Source organism: Mizuhopecten yessoensis, unplaced genomic scaffold (assembly GCF_002113885.1).
Source record: "Mizuhopecten yessoensis strain PY_sf001 unplaced genomic scaffold, ASM211388v2 scaffold2423, whole genome shotgun sequence".
Lineage (NCBI taxonomy): Eukaryota > Metazoa > Mollusca > Bivalvia > Pectinida > Pectinidae > Mizuhopecten > Mizuhopecten yessoensis.
In genome coordinates, this window is record NW_018404539.1 from 233,509 (window position 1) to 258,438 (window position 24,930).

Genomic DNA, 24,930 nt, shown 5'->3' on the forward strand with positions numbered 1-24,930 from the left:
TTCGTGAGACTGTTGTAGCTGCTGCTGTCATACTCCAGGGGCATTGAGACTGTTGTAGCCACTGTTGTCATACTCCCGGAACCGTGAGACTGTTGTAGCTACTGTTGTCATACTCCAGGAACCGTCGGACTTTTTTAAATACTGCTGTCATACTCCAGGAACCGTCGGACTTTTGTAGCTACTGCTGTCATACTCCAGGAACCGTCGGACCTTTGTAGCTACTGCTGTCATACTCCAGGAGCAGTGAGACTGTTGTAGCTACTGCTGTCATACTCCAGAAGTCGTGAGACTTTTGTAGCTACTGCTGTCATACTCCAGGAGCCGTCTGACTTTTGTATATACTGCTGCCATACTCCAGGAGCCGTGAGACTGTTAAAGCTACTGCTGTCATACTCCAGGAACCGTGAAACTTTTGTACCTTCTACTTTCATACTCCAGGAGATATGAGACTGTTGCAGCTACTGCTGTCATACTCCTGGGGCCATCGGACTTTTGTAGATACTGTTGTCATACTCCAGGAGCTGTGAGACTGTTGTAGATACTGCTGTCATACTCCTGGGGCCATCGGACTTTTGTAGCTACTGCTGTCATACTCCAGGAGCTGTCGGACCTTTGTAGATACTGCTGTCATACTCCAGGAGCCGCGAGATTTGTGTAGCTACTGCTGTCATACTGCAGGAGCCGCGAGATTTGTGTAGCTACTGCAGTCATACTGCAGGAACCTGGTACTTTTGTAGCTACTGCTGTCATACTCCAGGAGCCGTGAGACCTGTGCAGCTACTGCTGTCATACTCCAGGAGCCGTGAGACATGTGTAGCTACTGCTGTCATACTCAAGTAGCCGTGAGACATTTGCACTGTCATACTGCATGACATATGCGACCTTCTAGACCACCGCTGGTATACTTCAGGAGCCGTTTCGCTGCCATCAAGCTTGTTACGTGCAACACTCACTGCTGACCTCTCCAATACCCTGCCCGATTAATTGGCCAGTTAGATAGAAGTAAGTGTGCTTGTCATGGTCTAAATTGCCATTTACTGGTCACGCCAGCAGCTCTCCTGGATTGTTGTCAGCACGACTTGCTTGATTAAACACCACTATAAGATCTCAGTAACGGGACAATTGAATGGTGTGCTACGTTCTAACAAAGCCATACTGTCATAACCCGTCATGTGCCTATCGTAATTACTTTTAGTCAACAAGTACAGTGGCACCTCTACGAAAGGTCTTCTTAACAGCCTACTTCTAATACCTAAACCAAGCCAGAACAATTTTCTCACCATTTGTAACGTTCTTGATAGAGTTTAGACTTCCTGAACCACTTCATAGGTAAAAACTAGATTGACTATGCTTTCTAAATAAGTGTGGGGTTTGGTAATGTTTTCTTGAGTAGAGTAGGGGTTGGTGATGGTTTCTGGAGTAAAGTGGAGGTTGGTGATGGTTTCTGGAGTAGAGTTGGGGTTGAGGTTGGCGATTATTTCTTGAGTAGAAAAAAGATGGTGATGGTTTCTATAGTAGAGTGGGGATTGGTGATTGTTTCTTGAGTAGAGAATGGATGGTGATGGTTTCTAAAGTAGAGTGGGGATTGGCGATTGTTTCTTGAGTAGAGAATGGATGGTGATGGTTTCTAAAGTAGAGTGGGGGTTGGTGATGGTTTCTGGAATAGAGTGGGGATCGGTGATGGTTTCTGGAGTAAAGTGGAGGTTGGTGATGTTTTCTGGAATAGAATGGGGGTTCGTGATGGTTTCTGGAGTAAAGTGGAGGTTGGTGATGCTTTCTGGAATAGAATGGGGGTTCGTGATGGTTTCTGGAGTAAGTGGGGGTTGATGATGGTTTCCTGAGTGGAAGAGGGGTTGGTGATGGTTTCTGGAGTAAGTGAGGGTTGATGATGGTTTCCTGAGTGGAAGAGGGGTTGGTGATGGTTTCTGGAGTAAAGTGGGGGTTGATGATGATTTCTGGAATAGAGTGGAGGTTAGTGATGGTTTCTGGAAAAGAGTTGGGGTAGGTGATAGTTTCTGGAATACAGAGGGGATCGCTGATGTTTTCTGAAGTAGAGTTGGGGTTGGTGATGTTTTCTGGAGTTGAGTGGGGGTTGGTGATATTTTCTGGAGTAGAGTGGGGGTCGGTGATGTTTTCTGGAGTAGAGTGGGGGTTGGTGATGTTTTTTGGAGTAGAGTGGGGGTTGGTGATGTTTTCTGGAGTAGAGTGGGGGTTGGCGATGTTTTCCGGAGTAGAGTGGAGGTTGGTGATGTTTTCCGGAGTAGAGTGGAGGTTGATAAATGGGGTCTGGAATAGATTTGGGGTTGGTGATGGCTTCTTGAGTAGAGATGAGATGGTGATGGTTTCTATAGTAGAGTGAGTGTTGGCGATTGTTTCTTTAGTAGAGAAGGGATGGTGATGATTTCTGAAGTAGAGTGGGGGTTGGTGATGGTTTCTGGAGGGGAGTTTGGGTTGGCGATTGTTTCTTGAGTAGAGAAGAGATGGTGATGTTTTCTATAGTAGAGTGGGGTTGGTGATTGTTTGTTTCTGGAGTAGAGTGAGGGTTGGCGATTGTTCCTAGAGTAGAGAAGGGAGGGTGATAGTTTCTGGGATAGAGTGGAGTTGGTGATGATTTCTGGAGTAGAGTGGGGTTGGTGATGTTTTCTGGAGTAGAGTGGGGGTCGGTGATGGTTTCTGGAATAGAGTGTGGATCGGTTATATTTTTATGGAGTAGAGTGAGGGTTGGCGATGTTTTCTGGAATAGAGTGGTGGTTGGTGATGGTTTTTGGAATAGAGTGGGGGTNGTTGGTGATGGTTTCTGGAATAGAGTGGGGATCGGTGATGGTTTCTGGAGTAAAGTGGAGGTTGGTGATGTTTTCTGGAATAGAATGGGGGTTCGTGATGGTTTCTGGAGTAAAGTGGAGGTTGGTGATGCTTTCTGGAATAGAATGGGGGTTCGTGATGGTTTCTGGAGTAAGTGGGGGTTGATGATGGTTTCCTGAGTGGAAGAGGGGTTGGTGATGGTTTCTGGAGTAAGTGAGGGTTGATGATGGTTTCCTGAGTGGAAGAGGGGTTGGTGATGGTTTCTGGAGTAAAGTGGGGGTTGATGATGATTTCTGGAATAGAGTGGAGGTTAGTGATGGTTTCTGGAAAAGAGTTGGGGTAGGTGATAGTTTCTGGAATACAGAGGGGATCGCTGATGTTTTCTGAAGTAGAGTTGGGGTTGGTGATGTTTTCTGGAGTTGAGTGGGGGTTGGTGATATTTTCTGGAGTAGAGTGGGGGTCGGTGATGTTTTCTGGAGTAGAGTGGGGGTTGGTGATGTTTTTTGGAGTAGAGTGGGGGTTGGTGATGTTTTCTGGAGTAGAGTGGGGGTTGGCGATGTTTTCCGGAGTAGAGTGGAGGTTGGTGATGTTTTCCGGAGTAGAGTGGAGGTTGATAAATGGGGTCTGGAATAGATTTGGGGTTGGTGATGGCTTCTTGAGTAGAGATGAGATGGTGATGGTTTCTAAAGTAGAGTGGGGGTTGGCGATGTTTTCTGGAATAGAGTGGTGGTTGGTGATGAATAGATTTGGGGTTGGGGATGGCTTCTTGAGTAGAGATGGGATGGTGATGGTTTCTATAGCAGAGTGAGTGTTGGCGATTGTTTCTTTAGTAGAGAGGGGCTGGTGATGATTTCTGAAGTAGAGTGGGGGCTGGTGATGTTTTTTGGAGTAGAGTGGTCTGGAATAGATTTGGGGTTGGTGATGGGTTCTGGAGTAGAGTGAGGGTTGGCGATGTTTTCTGGCGCAGAGTGGGGGTCGGGGATGGTTTCTGGAGTAGATTGGGGGTAGGTGTTCCTAGAGTAGAGAAGGGAGGGTGATAGTTTCTGGGATAAAGATTGGGGGTAGGTGATGGTTTCTGGTTTAGAGTGGGGGTTGTTGATGGTTTTTGGAGTAGAGTGGTCTGGAATAGATTTGGGGTTGGTGATGGGTTCTGGAGTAGAGTGGGATGGGTAAGATTTTCTGGAGTAGAGTGATGGTTGGCGATTGTTCCTAGAGGGGTGGGGGTTGGTAATGTTTTCTTGAGTAGAGTGGGGGTTGCTGATGGTTTCTAGAGTAGAGTGGGGGTTGATAAATGGGGTCTGGAATAGATTTGGGGTTGGGGATGGCTTCTTGAGTAGAGATGGGATGGTGATGGTTTCTATAGTAGAGTAAGTGTTGGCGATTGTTTCTTTAGTAGATGGAGTAGAGTGGGGGTTGATGATGGTTTCTGGAGTAGAGAGGGGGGTGGTGATGGTTTCTGGAGGGGGGGGGGGGTTGGTGATGTTTTCCAGAGTAGAGTGGAGGTTGCTAAATGGGGTCTGGGATAGATTTGGGGTTGGGGATGGCTTCTTGAGTAGAGATGAGATGGGGATGGTTTCTATAGTGTTTCTGGAGTAGAGTGGTGGTTGGTGATGGGTTTTGGAATAGAGTGGGGGAAGGTGATGGTTTCTGGGGTAGAGTGGGGGTCGGTGATGTTTTTATGGAGTAGAGTGAGGGTTGGCGATGTTTTCCGGAGTAGGGTGGGGGTTGGTGATGTTTTTTGGAGTAGAGTGGTCTGGAATAGATTTGGGGTTGGGGATGGCTTCTTGAGTAGAGATGAGATGGTGATGGTTTCTATAGTGTTTCTGGAGTAGAGTGGAGGTTAGTGGTGGTTTCTGGAGTAGAGGGGGGGTTGTTGATGGTTTTTTGAGGGGGGTGGGGGGTGGTGATGTGTTCTGGAGTAGAGGGGGGGTTGTTGATGGTTTTTTGAGTAGGGTGGGGGTTGGCGGTGTTTTCCGGGGTCGAGTGGGGGTTGGTGATGGGTTCTGGAGTAGAGTGGGGGGAGGTGATGGTTTCTGGAACAGAGTTGTGATCGGATATGTTTTATGGAGTAGAGTGAGGGTTGGCGATTGTTCCTAGAGGTGTGGGGGTTGGTAATGTTTTCTTGAGTAGAGTAGGGGGTGGTGATGGTTTCTGGAATAGAGTGGGGGTCGGTGATAGTTTTTGGGGTGGAGTAGGTGTTGGTGATGGTTTCTGGGGTAGAGTGGGGATTGGCGATTGTTTCTTGAGTAGAGCAAACCATTAAACAGATGCTACCAAACTATCTACCAATAAACAGATGCGGGTTGTACCGTTGGTTATGGTTTCTGGAGCGGACTGGGGGTTGGTGTTGTTTTCTGGAGTTGAGGGGGGGTTGGTGATGTTTTCCGGAGCAGAGTGGAGGTTGATAAATGGGGACTGGAATAGATTTGGGGTTGGGGATGGCTTCTTGAGTAGAGATGAGATGGGGATGGTTTCTATAGTGTTTCTGGAGTAGAGTGAGGGTTGGCGATTGTTCCTAGAGTAGAGAAGGGAGGGTGATAGTTTCTGGGATAAAGATTGGGGGTAGGTGATGGTTGCTGGAGTTGAGTGGGGGTTGGTGAGGTTTTCTGGAGTAGAGTGAGGGTTGGCGATGTTTTCCGGAGTAGACTGGAGGTTGGTGATGTTTTGCGGAGTAGAGTGGAGGTTGCTAAATGGGGTCTGGGATAGATTTGGGGTTGGGGATGGCTTCTTGAGTAGAGATGAGATTGTGATGGTTTCTATAGTAGAGTGGGGTTGTTGAATGGTTTCTGGAATAGAGTGTGGATCGGTTATGTTTTTATGGAGTAGAGTGGGGCAGAGTTAGGATCGGTTATGTCTTTTGGATAGAGAGGGGGTTGGTGATGGTTTCTGGGGTAGAGTGGGGGTCGGTGATAGTTTTTGGAGTGGAGTAGGGGTTGGTTATGGTTTCTGGAGGGGCGCGGGGGGAGATGATGGTTTCTGGAGTAGAAAAATTATGGTGATGGTTTCTATAGTAAAGTCAGTGTTGGCGATTGTTTCTTTAGTAGAGAAGGGATGGTGATGATTCCTGAAGTAGAGTGGGGGCTGGTGATGTTTTTTGGAGTAGAGTGGGGGTAGATGATGGTTTCTGGAGTAGAGAGGGGGTTGGCGATGGTTTCTGGAGTGGGGTGGGGGAAGATGATGGTTTCTGGAGTATAGTGGGTGTTGTCGATGTTTTCCGGAGTAGGGTGGGGGTTGGCGGTGTTTTCCGGGGTCGAGTGGGGGTTGGTGATTGTTTCTGGAGTAGAGTGAGGGTTGGCGATTGTTCCTAGAGTAGAGAAGGGAGGGTGATAGTTTCTGGGATAGAGTGGAGTTGGTGATGATTTCTGAAGTAGAGGGGGGGTTGGTGACTGTTTCTGGAATAGAGTGTGGATCGGTTATATTTTTATGGAGTAGAGTGGGGCAGAGTTAGGATCGGTTATGTCTTTTGGAGTAGATGGTTTCTGGAGTAAAGTGAAGTTTGGTGATGGTTTCTGGAGTGATGTTTTCTGGAGTTGAGGGGGGGTTGGTGATGTTTTCTGGCGGAGAGTGGGGGATGGCGATGTTTTCCGGAGTAGGGTGGGGGTTGGCGGTGTTTTCCGGGGTCGAGTGGGGGTTGGTGATTGTTTCTGGAGTAGAGTGGTGGTGGTTGGTGATGGGTTTTGGAATAGAGTGGGAGTAGGTGATGCTTTCTGGAGTTGCGTGGGGGTTGGTGATGTTTTCTGGTGTAGAGTGGGGGTTGTTGACTGTTTCTGGAATAGAGTGTGGATCGGTTATATTTTTATGGAGTAGAGTGGGGGTTGTTGATGGTTTTTTGAGGGGGGTGGGGGGTGGTGATGTTTTCCGGAGGAGAGTGGAGGTTGATAAATGGGGTCTGGAATAGGTTTGGGGTTGGTGATGGGTTCTGGAGTAGAGTGAGGGTTGGCGATTGTTCCTAGAGTAGAGAAGGGAGGGTGATAGTTTCTGGGATAAAGATTGGGGGTAGGTGATGCTTTCTGGAGTTGAGTGGGGGTTGGTGATGTTTTCTGGAGTAGAGTGGGGGTCGGTGATGTTTTCTGGAGTAGAGTGGGGGTTGTTGATGGTTTTTTGAGTAGAGTGGGGGTTGGTGATGTGTTCTGGAGTAGAGTGGGGGTTGGTGATGTTTTCCGGAGTAGAGTGGAGTTTGGTGATGTTTTCCGGAGTAGAGTGGAGGTTGATAAATGGGGTCTGGAATAGATTTGGGGTTGGTGATGGCTTTTTGAGTAGAGAAGAGATGGTGATGGTTTCTATAGTAGAGTGAGTGTTGGCGATTGTTTCTTTAGTAGAGAAGGGATGGTGATGATTTCTGAAGTAGAGTGGGGGCTGGTGATGGTTTCTGGAGTGGAGTTTGGGTTGGCGATTGTTTCTTGAGTAGAGAAGGGATGGTGATGTTTTCTATAGTACAGTGGGGTTGGTGATTGTTTGTTTCTGGAGTAGAGTGAGGGTTGGCGATGTTTTCTGGAATAGAGTGGTGGTTGGTGATGGTTTTTGGAATAGAGTGGGGGTAGGTAATGCTTTCTGGAACAGAGTTAGGATCGGTTATGTCTTTTGGAGTAGAGTGGGGGTTGGTGATTGTTTTTGGAGTAGAATTTGGATTGGTGCTGGTTTCTGGAAAAGATTGGGGGTAGGTGATGCTTTCTGGAATAGAGTGTGAATCGGTTATGTTTTTTGGAGTAGAGGGGGGGTCGGTGATGGTTTCTGGAGTAGAGTGGTGGTTGGTGATGGTTTTTTGAATAGAGTGGGGGTAGGTGATGCTTTCTGGAACAGAGTTAGGATCGGTTATGTCTTATGGAGTAGAGTGGGGGTTGGTGATTGTTTTTGGAGTAGAATTGGGATCGGTGCTGGTTTCTGGAAAAGATTGGGGGTAGGTGATGCTTTCTGGAATAGAGTGTGAATCGGTTATGTTTTCTGGTGTAGATTGGGTGTTAGCGATGGATTCTGGAGTAAAGTGGAGGTTGGTGATGGTTTCTGGAGTGGAGTGGGGGTAGATGATGGTTTCTGGAGTAGAGTGGGGGTTGGTGATGGTTTCTGGAGTGGAGTGGGGGTTGGTGATGGTTTCTGGAGTAGAGTGGAGGTTAGTGATGGTTTCTGGAGTAGAGTGGGGGTTGTTGATGGTTTCTGGAGTAGAGTGGGGGTAGATGATGGTTTCTGGAGTAGAGTGGGGGTTGGTGGTGGTTTGTGGAGTAGAGTGGGGGTTGGTGATGGTTTCTGGAGGAGAGTGGGGGTTGGTGATGGTTTCTGGAGTGGAGTGGGGGAAGATGATGGTTTCTGGAGTAGAGTGGGGGTTGCTGATGGTTTCTGGAGTAGAAAAATGATGGTGATGGTTTCTATAGTAGAGTGGGGTTGGTGATGGTTGCTGGAGTAGAGTGGGGGTTGGTGATGGTTTCTGGAGTAGAGTGGGGGTTGGTGATGGTTTCTTGAGTAGAGTGGGAGTTGGTGATGGTTTCTGGAGTAGAAAAATGATGGTGATGGTTTCTATAGTAGAGTGGGGGTGTTGATGGTTGCTGGAGTAGAGTGGAGGTTAGTGATGGTTTCTGGAGTAAAGTGGGGGCTGGTGATGGTTTCTGGAGTAGATTGGGGGTAGGTGATCGTTTCTGAAGTAGAGTGGGGTTGGTAATGGTTTCTGGAGTAGAGTGGGGGTTGGTGATGGTTTCTGGAATAGAGTGGGGGTTGGTGATGGTTTTTGGAGTGGAGTAGGGGTTAGTGATGGTTTCTGGAGTAGAGTGGGGGTATGTGATGGTTGCTGGAGTAGAGTGGAGGTTAGCGATGGTTTCTGGAGTAAACTGGGGGTTGGTGATGGTTTCTGAAGTAGAGTGGGGGTTGGTGATGGTTTCTGGAGTGGAGTTTGGGTTGGCGATTGTTTCTTGAGTAGAGAAAAACATTAAACAGATGCTACCAAACTATCCACCAATAAACAGATGTGGGCTGTACCAAACAATCACCAATAAACAGATGTTGGCTGTACCAAACTATCCACCGATAAACAGAAGCGAGCTGTACCAAACTATCCACCAATAAACAGAAGTAGGCTGTACCTAAATATCCACCCATAAACAGATGCTACCAAACTATCCCCCAATAAACAGATGTTGGCTGTACCAAACTATCCACCGATAAACAGAAGCGAGCTGTACCAAACTATCCACCAATAAACAGAAGTAGGCTGTACCTACAGATGCGGGCTGTACCAAACTATCCACCACTTTCCACCAATAAACAGATGTTGGCTGTACCAAACTATCCACCAATAAACAGATGCGGGCTGTACCTAAATATCCACCAATAAACAGATGCTACCAAAATATACACCAATAAACAGATGCGGGCTGTACCAAACTATCCACCAATAAACAGATGCGGGCTGTACCAAACTATCCACCAATAAACAGATGTTGGCTGTACCTAAATTTCCACCCATATACAGATGCGGGCTGTACCAAACTATCCACCAATAAACAGATGCGGGCTGTACCAAACTATCCACCGATAAACAGATGTGGGTTGTACCTTAATCTACCCATAAACAGATGCTACCAAACTATCAACCAATAAACAGATGCGGCCGGTACCAAACTATCCAACAAGAAACAGTTGTGGGCTGTACCTAAATACCAACCCTTAAACAGATGCTACCAAACTATCCACCAATAAACAGATCCGGGCTGTACCAAAATATCCACCAATAAACATATGAGGGCTGTACCAAACTATCCACCAATAAACAGATGCTACCAAACTATCCACACATAAACAGATGCGGGAAGTACCAAACTATCCACCAATAAACAGATGCGGGCTGTACCAAACTATCCACCCATAAACAGATGCTACCAAACTATCCACAAATAAACAGATGCGGGAAGTACCAAACTATCCACCAATAAACAGATACGGGCGGTACCAAACTATCCACCAATAAACAGATGAGGGCTGTACCAAACTATCCACCCATAAACAGATGCTACCAAACTATCCACAAATAAACAGATGCGGGCTTACCAAACTATCCACCAATAAACAGATGCGGGCTGTACCAACATATCCACCAATAAACAGATACGGGCTGTACCAAACTATCCACCCATAAACAGATGCTACCAAACTATCCAAAAATAAACAAATACGGGATGTATCAAACTATCCACCCATAAACAGATGCTACCAAACTATCCACCAATAAACAGATACGGGCTGTACCAAACTATCCACGAATAAACAGATGCGGGCTGTACCAAGCTATCCACCAATAAACAGATGCTACCAAACTATCTACCAATAAACAGATACGGGATGTACCAAACTATCCACCAATAAACAGATGCTACCAAACTACCCACCAATAAACAGATACGGGCTGTACCAAACTATCCACCAATAAACAGATGCGGACTGTACCAAAATATCCACCCATAAACAGATACGGGCTGTACCAAACTGTCCACCAAAAAACAGATACGGGCTGTACCTAAATATCCACCAATAAACAGATGCGGGCTTTACAAAACTATCCACCAATAAACAGATGCGGACTGTACCAAACCATCCACCCATAAACAGATTCTACCAAACTATCCACCTATAAACAGATACGGGCTGTACCAAATTATCCTCCAATAAACAGATGCTACAAAAATATCCACCAATAAACAGATACGGGCTGTACCAAACCATCCACCAATAAACAGATGGGGGCTGTACCAAACTATCCACTAATAAACAGATGCGGGCTGTACCAAACTATTCATCAATGAACAGATGCGGGCTGTACCAAACTATCCACCAATAAACAGATGTGGGTTGTACCTAAATATCCACCCATAAACAGATGCTACCAAACTATCCACCAATAAACAGATGCGGGCTGTACCAAACTATCCACCAATAAACAGATGCGGGCTGTACCAAACTATCCACCAATAAACAGATGCGGGCTGTACCAAACTATCCACCAATAAACAGATGCGGGCTGTACCAAACTATCCACCAATAAACAGATGCGGGCTGTACCAAACTATCCACCAATAAACAGATGCGGGCTGTACCAAACTATCCACCAATAAAAAGATGCGGGCTGTACCAAACTATCCACCCATAAACAGATTCTACCAAACTATCCACCTATAAACAGATACGGGCTGTACCAAATTATCCTCCAATAAACAGATGCTACAAAAATATCCACCAATAAACAGACACGGGCTGTACCAAACCATCCACCAATAAACAGATATGGGCTGTACCAAACTATCCACCAATAAACAGATGTGGGTTGTACCTAAATATCCACCCATAAACAGATGCTACCAAACTATCCACCAATAAACAGATGCGGGCTGTACCAAACTATCCACCAATAAACAAATGCGGGCTGTACCAATCTATCCACCAATAAACAGATGCGGGTTGTACCAAACTATCCACCAATAAACAGATGCCGACTGTACCAAAATATCCATCCATGAACAGATACGGGCTGTACCAAACTATTCACCAATAAACAGATGCGGGCTGTACCAAACTATCCACCAATACACAGATGTGGGCTGTACCTAAATATCCACCCATAAACAGATGCTACCAAACTATCTACCAATAAACAGATGCGGCCGGTACCAAACTATCCACCAAGAAACAGTTGTGGGCTGTACCTAAGTATCAACCCTTAAACAGATGCTACCAAACTATCCACCAATAAACAGATGCGGGCTGTACCTAAGTATCGACCCTTAAACAGATGCTACCAACCTATCCACCAATAAACAGATGTGGGCTGTACCAAACTATCCACCAATAAATAGATGCTACCAACTATCCACTAAAAAACAGAAGCGGGCTGTACCAAACTATCCACCAATAAACAGATGCGGGCTGTACCAAACCATCCACCAATAAACAGATGATACCAAACTATCCACCAGTAAATAGATGCGGGCTGTACCAAACTATCCACCAATAAACAGATGTGGGCTGTACCAAACTATCCACCATTAAACAGATGTGGGCTGTACCAAACCATCCACCAATAAACAGATGCTACCAAACTATCCACCAGTAAATAGATGCGGGCTGTACCAAACCATCCACCAATAAACAGATGCTACCAAACTATCAACCAATAAACAGATGCGGGCTGTACCAAACTATCCATCAATAAACAGATGCTACCAAACTATCTACCAATAAACAGATGCGGGCTGTACCAAACTATCCACCAATAAACAGACACGGGCTGTACCAAACCATCCACCAATAAACAGATGCTACCAAACTATCAACCAATAAACAGATATGCGGGCTGTACCAAATTATCCTCCTAAACAGATGCAGGCTGTACCAAACTATCCACCAATAAACAGATGCGGACTGTACCAAAATATCCACCCATAAACAGATACGGGCTGTACCAAACTATCCACCAAAAAACAGATACGGGCTGTACCTAAATATCCACCAATAAACAGATGCGGGCTTTACAAAACTATCCACCAATAAACAGATGCAGGCTGTACCAAACAATCCACCCATAAACAGATTCTACCAAACTATCCACCTATAAACAGATGCGGGCTGTACCAAATTATCCTCCAATAAACAGATGCTCCAAAAATATCCACCAATAAACAGATACGGGCTGTACCAAATTAACCTCCAATAAACAGATGCTACAAAAATATCCACCAATAAACAGACACGGGCTGTACCAAACCATCCACCAATAAACAGATGTGGGCTGTACCAAACTATCCACCAATAAACAGATGCGGGCTGTACCAAACTATCCACCAATAAACAGATGTGGGTTGTACCTAAATATCCACCCATAAACAGATGCTACCAAACTATCCACCAATAAACAGATGCAGGCTGTACCAAACTATCCACCAAAAAACAGATGCAGGCTGTACCAAACTATCCACCAATAAATAGATGCGGGCTGTACCAAACTATCCACCCATAAACAGATTCTACCAAACTATCCACCTATAAACAGATACGGGCTGTACCAAATTATCCTCCAATAAACAGATGCTACAAAAATATCCACCAATAAACAAATACGGGCTGTACCAAACCATCCACCAATAAACAGATGTGGGCTGTACCAAACTATCCACTAATAAACAGATGCGGGCTGTACCAAACTATTCATCAATAAACAGATGCTACCAAAATATCCACCAATAAACAGATGCTACCAAACTATCCACCAATAAACAGATGCGGGTTGTACCTAAATATCCACCAATAAACAGATGCAACCAAAATATCCACCAATAAACAGATGTTACCAAACTATCCACCAATAAACAGATGCTACCAAAATATCAACCAATAAACTGATGCGGGCTGTACCAAAATATCTACCTATAAACAGATGCTACCAATCTATCCACCAACAAACAGATGCTACCAAACTATCCACCATTAAACAGATGCAGACTGTATCAAAATATCCACCAATAAACAGATGTGGGCTGTACCAAACTATCCACCAATAAACTGATGCGGGCTGTACCAAAATATCTACCAATAAACGGATGCTACCAAACTATCCACCAACAAACAGATGCAGACTGTACCAAAACATCCACCAATAAACAGATGCGGGCTGTACCAAAATATCCACCAATAAACAGATGCGGGCTGTACCTAAATATCCACCAATAAACAGGTGCTACCAAAATATCCACCAATAAACAGATGCTACCAAACTATCCACCAATAAACAGATGCTACCAAAATATCAACCAATAAACTGATGCGGGCTGTACCAAAATATCTACCAATAAACAGATGCTACCAAACTATCCACCAACAAACAGATGCAGACTGTACCAAAACATCCACCAATAAACAGATGCGGGCTGTACCAAAATATCTACCAATAAACAGATGCTACCAAACTATCCACCATTAAACAGATGCAGACTGTATCAAAATATCCACCAATAAACAGATGTGGGCTGTACCAAAATATCCACCAATAAACAGATACGGGCTGTACCAAACCAACCACCAATAAACAGGTGCTAACAAAATATCCACCAATAAACAGATGCTACCAAACTATCTACCAATAAACAGATGCGGGCTGTACCAAACTATCCACCCATAAACAGATGCTACCAAACTATCCACCAATAATCAGATGCAAACAGATGTGGGCTGTACCAAACCAACCACCAATAAACAGGTGCTACCAAAATATCCACCAATAAACAGATGCTACCAAACTATCTACCAATAAACAGATGCGGGCTGTACCAAACTATCCACCAATAAACAGAGGTGGGCTGTACCAAACTATCCACCAATAAACAGATACGGGCTGTACCAAACCAACCACCAATAAACAGGTGCTAACAAAATATCCACCAATAAACAGATGCTACCAAACTATCCACAAATAAACAGATGCGGGCTGTACCAAACTATCCACCAATAAACAGATACGGGCTGTACCAAACTATCCACCAATAAACAGATACGGGCTGTACCAAACCAACCACCAATAAACAGATGTGGGCTGTACCAAACTATCCAACAATAAACAGATACGGGCTGTACCAAACTATCCACCAATAAACAGATGTGGGCTGTACCAAAATATCCACCAATAAACAGATACGGGCTGTACCAAACTATCCACCAATAAACAGAGGTGGGCTGTACCAAACTATCCACCAATAAACAGATGGGGGCTGTACCAAACTATCCACCAATAAACAGATGGGGGCTGTACCAAACTATCCACCAATAAACAGATTGTACCAAAACATCCACCAATAAACAGATGCGGGCTATACCAACATCTCCACCAATAATCAGATGCTACCAAACTATCCACCAATAAACAGATACGGGCTGTACCAAACTATCCACCAATAAACAGATTGTACCAAAACATCCACCAATAAACAGATGCGGGCTATACCAACATCACCACCAATAAACAGATGCTACCAAACTATCCACCATTTAACAGATGCAGACTGTATCAAAATATCCACCAATCAACAGATGTGGGCTGTACCAAAATATCCACCAATAAACAGATGTGGGCTGTACCAAAATATCCACCAATAAACAGATACGGGCTGTACCAAACCAACCACCAATAAACAGATGTGGGCTGTACCAAACTATCCCCCAATAAACAGATGCGGGCTGTACCAAAATATCTACCAATAAACCGATGCTACCAAACTATCCACCATTAAACAGATGCGGGCTGTACCAAACCATCCACCAATAAACAGATGCGGGCTATACCAACATCACCACCAATAAACAGATGCTACCAAACTATCCACCATTAAACAGATGCGGGCTGTACCAAAACATCCACCAATAAAAAGATGCGGGCTATACCAACATCTCCACCAATAAAAAGATGCTACCAAACTATCCACCAATTAACAGATGCGGGTTGTACCAAAATATCCAACAATAAACAGCTGCGGGCGGTACCAAAATACCAACCAATAAACAGATGTGGGCTGTACCAAAATATCCACCAATAAACATATGCGGGCTGTACCAAACTATCCACCAATAAACAGATTGTACCAAAACATCCACCAATAAACAGATGCGGGCTATACCAACATCTCCACCAATAAAAAGATGCTACCAAACTATCCACCAATTAACAGATGCGGGTTGTACCAAAATATCCAACAATAAACAGATGCGGGCGGTACCAAAATACCAACCAATAAACAGATGTGGGCTGTACCAAAATATCCACCAGTAAACAGATGCGGGCAGTACCAAAATATCCACCAATAAACAGATACGGGCTGTACCAAACCATCCACCAATAAACAGATGTGGGCTGTACCAAACTATCCACCAATAAACAGATGCGGATGATGCGGGCTGTACCAAAATATCTACCAATAAACAGATGCTACCAAACTATCCACCAACAAACAGATGCTACCAAACTATCGACCATTAAACAGATGCGGGCTGTACCAAAATATCCACCAGTAAACAGATGCGGGCAGTACCAAAATATCCACCAATAAACAGATGTGGGCTGTACCAAAATATCCACCAATAAACAGATGCGGGCTGTACCAAAATATCCACCAATAAACAGATACGGGCTGTACCAAACCAACCACCAATAAACAGGTGCTACCAAAATATCCACCAACAAACAGATGCTACCAAACTATCCACCAATAAACAGATGCTACCAAAATATCCACCAATAAACAGATGTGGGCTGTACCAAAATATCCACCAATAAACAGATGCGGGCTGTACCAAACTATCCACCAATAAACAGATGTGGGCTGTACCAAACTATCCAACAATAAACAGATGCGGGCTGTACCAAAATATCTACAAATAAACAGATGCTACCAAACTATCCACAAACAAACAGATGCTACCAAACTATCCACCATTAAACAGATGCGGGCTGTACCAAAACATCCACCAATAAACAGATGCGGGCTATACCAACATCTCCACCAATAAACAGATGCTACCAAACTATCCACCAATAAACAGATGCGGATTGTACCAAAATATCCAACAATAAACAGATGCAGGCGGTACCAAAATACCAACCAATAAACAGATGTGGGCTGTACCAAAATATCCACCAATAAACAGATGAGGGCTGTACCAAAATATCCACCAATAAACAGATACGGGCTGTACCAAACCAACCACCAATAAACAGATGTGGGCTGTACCAAACTATCCACCAATAAACAGATGCGGGCTGTACCAAAATATCTACCAATAAACAGATGCTACCAAACTATCCACCAACAAACAGATGCTACCAAACTATCCACCATTAAACAGATGCGGGCTGTACCAAAATATCCACCAATAAACAGATGCGGGCTGTACCAAAATATCCACCAATAAACAGATGCGGGCTGTACCAAAATATCCACCAATAAACAGATGCGGGCTGTACCAAAATATCCACCAATAAACAGATGCGGGCTGTACCAAAATATCCACCAATAAACAGATGCGGGCTGTACCAAAATATCCACCAATAAACAGATGCGGGCTGTACCAAAATATCCACCAATAAACAGATGCGGGCTGTACCAAACCAACCACCAATAAACAGATGCTACCAAAATATCCACCAATAAACAGATGCTACCAAACTATCCACCAATAAACAGATGCTACCAAAATATCAACCAATAAACTGATGCGGGCTGTACCAAAATATCTACAAATAAACAGATGCTACCCCCAATAAACAGGTGCTACCAAAATATCCACCAATAAACAGATGCTACCAAACTATCCACCAATAAACAGATGCGGGCGGTACCAAAATATCCACCAATAAACAGATGCGGGCTGTACCAAACTATCCAACAATAAACAGATGCGGGCTGTACCAAAATATCAACCAATAAACAGATACATAAACAGATGTGGGCTGTACCAAACTATCCACTAATAAACAGATGCGGGCGGTACCAAAATATCCACCAATAAACAGATGCGGGCTGTACCAAAACATCCACCAATAAACAGATGCGGGCTATACCAACATCTCCACCAATAAACAGATGCTACCAAACTATCCACCAATACACAGATGCGGGCTGTACCAAAATATCCAACAATAAACAGATGCGAGCGGTACCAAAATACCAACCAATAAACAGATGTGGGCTGTACCTATCCACCAATAAACAGATACGGGCTGTATCAAACCAACCACCAATAAAGAGATGCGGGCGGTACCAAACTATCCACCAATAAACAGATGTGGGCTGAACCAAAATATCCACCAATAAACAGATCCGGGCTGTCCCAAAATATCCACCAATAAACAGAAACGGGCTTTACCAACCCAACCACCAATAAACAGATGCGGGCGGTACCAAACTATCCACCAATAAACAGATGCGGGCGGAAATAAAATATCCACCAATAAACAGATGTGGGCTGTACCTATCCACCAATAAACAGATACGGGCTGTACCAAACTATCCACCAATAAACAGATGCGGGCTGTACCAAAATATCCACCAATAAACAGATGCGGGCGGTAATAAAATATCCACCAATAAACAGATGTGGGCTGTACCAAAATATCCACCAATAAACAGATGCGGGCTGTACCAAACTATCCACCAATAAACAGATGCGGGCTGTACCAAAATATCCACCAATAAACAGATACGGGCTGTACCAAACCAACCACCAATAAACAGATGCGGGCGGTACCAAACTATCCACCAATAAACAGATGTGGGCTGTACCAAAATATCCAACAATAAACAGATGCCGGCTGTACCAAACCATTCACCAATAAAAAGGTGTGGGCTGTACCAAACTATCCACCAATAAACAGATGCGGGCTGTGCCAAAATATCCACCAATAAACAGATGTGGGCTGTACCAAACTATCCACCAATAAACAGATGCTACCAAACTATCCACCAATAAACAGATGCGGGCTGTACCAAATTATCCACCAATAAACAGATGCTACCAAACTATCCACCAATTAACAGATGCGGGCTGTACCAAACTATCCACCAATAAACAGATGCTACCAAAATCCCCACCAATAAACAGATGCTACCAAACTACCCACTAATAAACAGATACGGACTGTACCAAAATATCCACCAATAAACAGATGCCGGCTGTACCAAAATATCCACCAATAAACAGATGCGGGCTGTACCAAACTATCCACCAATAAACAGATGCGGGCTGTACCTAAATATCCACCAATAAACAGATGCTACCAAAATATCCACCAATAAACAGATTCGGGCTGTACCAAACTATCCACCAATAACCAGATGCTACCAAAATATCAACCAATACACTGATGCGGGCTGTACCAAAATATCTACCAATAAACAGATGCTACCAAAATATCAACCAATAAACAGATGCTACCAAACTATCCACCATTTAACAGATGCGGGCTGTACCAAAACATCCACCAATAAACAGATGCGGGCTGTACCAAACTATCCACCAAAAAACAAATGCTACCAAACTATCCACCAATAAACAGATGCGGGCTGTACTAAACTATCCACCAATAAACAGATGCGGGCTGTACCAAAATATCCACCAATAAACAGATGCGGGCGGTACTAAAATATCCACCAATAAACAGATGTGGGCTGTACAAAACTATCCACCCATAAACAGATGCTACCAAAATATCCACCAATAAACAGATGCGGGCTGTACAAAACTATCCACCCATAAACAGATGCTACCAAACTATCCACCAATAAACAGATGCGGGCTGTATCAAAAAATCCAATTGGATGACACGTTTGTCTTCTTTCCTTTCTTGATAGTAACATCCCTGCTTCAAACACAAGCGTTGTTTTTATGCTACAGCTGATTTGGTTTTCAAGAGCTTGCTCCGAGTATAATGACTTTCGTGATAAAAGTCCGCTGCTAACGGAAAAACTTGTATTCCTTGATTTCCAGAAAACTGCAGGTTGGTGAAGACTTTGGACAACATTTTGTATCTGCGTGTGATCTGAAAGTCGATGGTTTGGATTATGTTCATTATTTTGACATATGAATTTGTTTCCACTAGCCAAGGTCTCGATGTGTTGTGTTATATGGCTGGTATCGCCGATGAAGCAGAGTACGCTTACCCTTCCGGAACACCTGGAATTGTTCCTTCTGTACTTTTTCATTTGTCTCCTTTGTTCTCATTTTGCACAGGTTTTATCGATTTTAAGTTCGAATTAAAATTCTGTTGACACTTCAGTACTCTTTTGTTATTTGACAAGACATTGATGCAGTAATGTAACGAGCTTTTTGACAACACAATACTTCTGTTGTAGAAAGTCATAGTAAATGGTCGTCAGAAATGGCTGCTATATACTATTCAAATTGTTTGTTAAGTTTTTTTTTTATCGGTGAGACAGATAACTACTTTTCTTTCCAAAGTTTATGATTAATAAGATCATAGCAAAGTACGAATGTAATAATCCCTATGAGAATAACCTCCTATTATTTGATTGACGTTTGTATTCTTAAAAACATCAAATGACAGACCGACCATATATCCTTATGAAATCCTGGAATTTTTTGTACGGATAACAATATTCAAAGAAAAACCGAATTGTCTTAATGTCCATAAGGTTGTTGGTAAAACGCTTCTCACTTTGTTCACTCGACTAATGTTTAAAAGATGACTGTGCTCTAAAGAGGTTGGTCATATGTTCTTCGGGTTTGACAGGTGGTTAAAATATTGGAAATGTGTCCCCCGTCTACACCCGCAATAACATTGCTGCCCGATAAAAGCTATCACTGACGTCTTCACTCGAAGAAACCTGATATATATATATTAGACGATTGACATATCGATAGTTTATTCACATGATATGCACGTGAAGTGCATGCGTGCCGGTACGATTTGTCACATGATGAAAACTGACTAATCAAGGAGCAGGACCTTAACTGCCTGATGTAGTTAGGGAGATGTCGCTTATAATTACATCGCCTGCTACAAAGTTCATTAACAGTGAGGTATGTCCACAGTGTGGTTTGTATCTCGGTGACGATGTGACGGTAAACACATTACGGGAGGTTGTTGCCGGGCAGGATTTGCGCTTTAACCATAGAGCGTCGGTCTTATGGCATTACCGGCCAAATTACACTCTATACCTTCCGTATCCACATACATTTATGGGATCTAAAACAGCGGAAGAGACGATGTCTGGGGTTTGTATAAATGTCATTAACAGGACAGACGTACTAGGCTTTCAATGGCTAGGGGCGCAGTTACAAACCTGCCGACCTCCACTGGCTTGTCTTCAACGGTGTGATTAGGCTGAGATCACGCTAAGGAACTCCCAGAAAATGAACACCTGCTTTGGTCAATTTCCATAGACGATGGAATGATGTTGACATGGAAATGTGAGTTCGCATTCCTCCTACAAACTCCGATCGTTATCAATGTTGGTGCACGTTGATACCGATACTAGTTCAATTTGTTTCCTGCAATTGAGATTAAAAAGTGTGCGATGCGTAGATTGCATTAGTTAAATAGTCCTGTCAAACCCCAACCAGTCAACTAAATCGAAGGAATCTCTCAGTAGGCTATATAATTGCTTTGTAACAGGTACTATAATAAACGGGATGTAGCGAAACATTCTGTGAAGTATTTGATGTCCGTGTGTTGAAATGCTTAATGGTTAGAACTTGAAAAAGTTAAACAGCATTTAAACCTGATCCTTCTCCGGGAATCGCTATTAAACAGCCGCTTAATACTCCTAGGAGAAGCTGATGAACAAGAAAGTCTTGTCGAACAAGCTTCCCACAGTTATATCATAACTACATGTCTTGGGGCCAAGTGTTTTAATTTATATCTGGAATACGAGGATGTGACGAGCGGGTTATGCTGTAGTAAAGTTATCTTGAGACTTGTTACTGACAATGAAAAGTGAGGGTTCTGAGAATATTTACTCTCATGAAGCTGGAATGGGACTGATTGTATTTTTGCCGACTGAGGCTTGTTTCGTTTATTAGGTCTAAATATTGTGTTCACTTTGTCACACGAGAGAGGCAAAACAATACCCGACAGTAAAGCAGGTTGTGGATGTGCCCCAATAAAACAGAACTGGTAGAAACATGACTAATCCAATTTCACCCGGTAACTACTGATATCACCCGTTAACGTTTAAAACTATCCGGTAACATGTAATATCCCCGGGTATCTTCTAAAACCACACGGTAACCTCTACTATCCCCGGGTATCTTCTAATACCACACGAAAACCTCTACTATCCCCGGGTATCTTCTAATACCACACGGTAACCTCTACTGTCCCGGGGTATCTTCTAATACCACACGATAACCTCTACTGTCCCCGGGTATCTTCTAATATCACAAGAAAACCTCTACTATCCCCGGGTATCTTCCAATACCACACAGTAACCTCTACTATCCCCGGGTATCTTCTAATACCACACGGTAACCTCTACTATCCCCGGGTATCTTCTAATATCACACGAAAACCTCTACTATCCCCGGGTATCTTCTAATACCACACGGCCACCTCTACTGTCCCCGGGTATCTTCTAATGCCGCACGGTAACCTCTACTGTCCCCGGGTATCTTCTAATACCACACGAAAACCTCTACTATCCCCGGGTATCTTCCAATACCACACAGTAACCTCTACTATCCCCGGGTATCTTCTAATACCACACGGCAACCTCTACTGTCCCCGGGTATCTTCTAATACCACACGAAAACCTCTCCTGAGTTTTCCCTATATGAAAACAATACGATAAAATCCGTATTTCCCTTAAATCACTAAAATATCTCGATCTGAGAGCTACTCCCTCCCCAAATTAGGATTACTCCCTGCAAAAAAGGACTACTCACTGCCAGAAAGAGGACTACTCCCTCATGAATATTTGTAGGTGGAGCTTATAAGAATTCAGCCAATGAAAACATTGGTAGGCGAAGCTTATAAGATTTCAACCAATGAAAACATTGGTAGGCGGGGCCCCCGGTATCGCCGTATATCCCTTGTATCTCCTAATATCCCAGGTATCCCCTGATATCTCCGATATCCCCTTATTTCTCCGGTATCACCTTATATCTCCGTTATAACCTTATATCCCCGTTATCCCCTAATATCCCCGGTATCCCCTAATATTTACGATACTTTCTTATATTCCTGGTAACCTCTATATATCCCTGGTAACCTCTATATATCCCTGGTATCCTCTATATGTCCCTGGTAACCTCTATATGACCCTGGTAATCTCTATATATCCCTGGTAACCTCTATATATCCCTGGTAACCTATATATATCCCTGGGAACCTCTATATATCCCTGGTATCCTCTATATATCCCTGGTAACCTCGATTTATCCCTGGTAACCTCTATATGTCCCTGGAAACCTCTATATGACCCTGGTATCCTCTATATATCCCAAGTATCCTCTATATGACCCTGGTATCCTCTATAAGACCCTGGTAACCTCTATATATCCATGGTAACCTCTATATGACGATGGTAACCTCTATATGACCCTGGTATCCTTTATATATTCCTGGTAACCTCTATATGACCCTGGTATCCTCTATTTATCCCTGGGAACCTCTATATGACCCTTGATATCCCTGGTATCCTCTATATGACCCTGGTATCCTATATATATCCCTGGTATCCTCTACATGTCCCTGATATCCTCAATATGACCCTGGTATCCTTTATATATCCCTGGTAACCTCTATATGACCCTGGTATCCTCTATTTATCCCTGGTAACCTCTATATGACCCTGGTATCCTATATATATCCCTGGTATCCTCTACATGTCCCTGGTATCCTCAATATGACACTGTTAACCTCTATATGACACTGGTAACCTCGATATGACCCTGGTAGCCTCTGTTTGACCCTGTTAACCTCTATATGACCCTAGTATCCTCTATATGACCCTGGTAACCTCTATATGACCTTGGTAACTTCTATATATAACCCTGGTATACTCTTTATGACCATGGTAACCTCTATATGACCCTGGTAACCTCTATATGACCATGGTAACCTCTACATGACCCTGATTACCTCTATATGACCCTGGTAACCTCTATATGACACTGGTAACCTCTATACATGTATATCCCTGGTAACCTCTATATGTCCCTGGTATCCTCTATATGTCACTCGTAGCCTCTATATGACCTTGGTATGCTTTATATGTCCATAGTATCCTCTATATGCCCCTGGTTACCTCTATACGACCCTGGTATTCTCTATATTACCCTGGTATCCTCTATATGACCCTGATACCCTGGTATCCTCTATATGACCCTGGTAACCTCTATATATCCCTGGTATCCTCTATATATCACTCGTAGCCTCTATATGACCTTGGTATCCTTTATATGTCCATAGTATCCTCTATATGACCCTGGTTACCTCTATACGACCCTGGTATTCTCTATATTACCCTGGTATCCTCTATATGACCCTGATACCCTGGTATCCTCTATATGACCCTGGTAACCTCTATATGACCCTGGTATCCTCTATATATCCCTGGTATCCTCTATATTTTCCTGATATCCTCCATATATCCCTGGTAACCTCTATATGACCTTGGTATCCTCTATATAACCTTGGTAACCTCTATATGACCCTGGTATTCTCTATATATCCCTGGTATCCTCTATATTTTCTTGGTATCCTCTATATATCCCTGGTATCCTCTATATAACCTTGGTAACCTCTATATGACCCTGGTAACCTCTATATGACCCTGGTAACCTCGATATATCCATGGTATCCTCTATATAACCTTGTAACCTCTATATAACCTTGGTAACCTCTATATCACCCTGGTAACCTCTATATATCCCTGGTAATCTCGATATATCCATGGTATCCTCTATATAACCTTGGTAACCTCTATATGACCCTGGTAACCTCTATATGACCCTGGTAACCTATAAATGACCCTGGTAACCTCTATATGACCCTGGGTACCTCTATATATCCCTGGTAACTTCTATATCTTACCTGTAACCTCTATATGACACTGTTTACCTCTATATATCCATGGTTACCTCTATATGACCCTGGTAATCTCTATATGACCCTGATAACCTCTATATGACCCTGATAACCTCTATATGACCCTGGTATCCTTTATATCACCCTGGTAACCTCCATATGACCCTTGTAACCTCTATGTATATCCCTGGTATACTCTATAAGACACTGGTAACCTCTATATGACCCTTGTAACCTCTATATGACCCTGGTAACCTCTATATGACCCTGGGTAACTCTATATATCCCTGGTAACCTCTATATATCCCTGGTAACTTCTATATATTACTTGTAACCTCTATATGACACTGTTTACCTCTATATATCCATGGTTACCTCTATATGACCCTGGTAATCTCTATATGACCCTGGTAACCTCTCCTCTATATGACCCTGGGAAACTCTATATATCCCTGGTAACCTCTATATGACCCTGGTATCCTCTATATCACCCTGGTAACCTCCATATGACCCTTGTAACCTCTATGTATATCCCTGGTATACTCTATAAGACACTGGTTACC

At 43.6% G+C, this 24,930-nt stretch overlaps 1 protein-coding gene across 1 annotated transcript; it reads right to left on the reverse strand.

Moving 5' to 3' along the window:
- Positions 1-1,509: 1,509 nt before the first annotated feature.
- Positions 1,510-19,539, reverse strand: LOC110445936 (mucin-2-like). The gene is made up of 8 exons (XM_021490827.1): positions 19,479-19,539; positions 8,388-8,698; positions 7,711-8,281; positions 6,362-7,112; positions 5,885-6,135; positions 5,089-5,588; positions 2,915-3,816; positions 1,510-2,464 (listed from the first exon to the last, which is right to left on the reverse strand). The coding sequence occupies exons 1-8, from the start codon at positions 19,537-19,539 to the stop codon at positions 1,510-1,512; spliced, it is 4,302 nt and encodes a 1,433-aa protein (XP_021346502.1).
- Between the last annotated feature and the right edge of the window lie 5,391 nt (positions 19,540-24,930).

Bases quoted from the DNA above. Each gene is read 5' to 3' on its own strand.
- LOC110445936 (XM_021490827.1), bottom strand. From the start codon at position 19,539: ATGAGAACAAAGGAGACAAATGAAAAAGTACAGAAGGAACAATTCCAG. The intron at 5,589-5,884 runs GCCCCCACTCTA...ACTCTATTCCAG, and splicing joins TACTCCAAAAAACATCACCA to AAACCATTCAACAACCCCAC. The intron at 2,465-2,914 runs GCATCACCAACC...TCTCTACTCAAG, and splicing joins CCCCCATTCTATTCCAGAAA to AAACAATCGCCAACCCAAAC.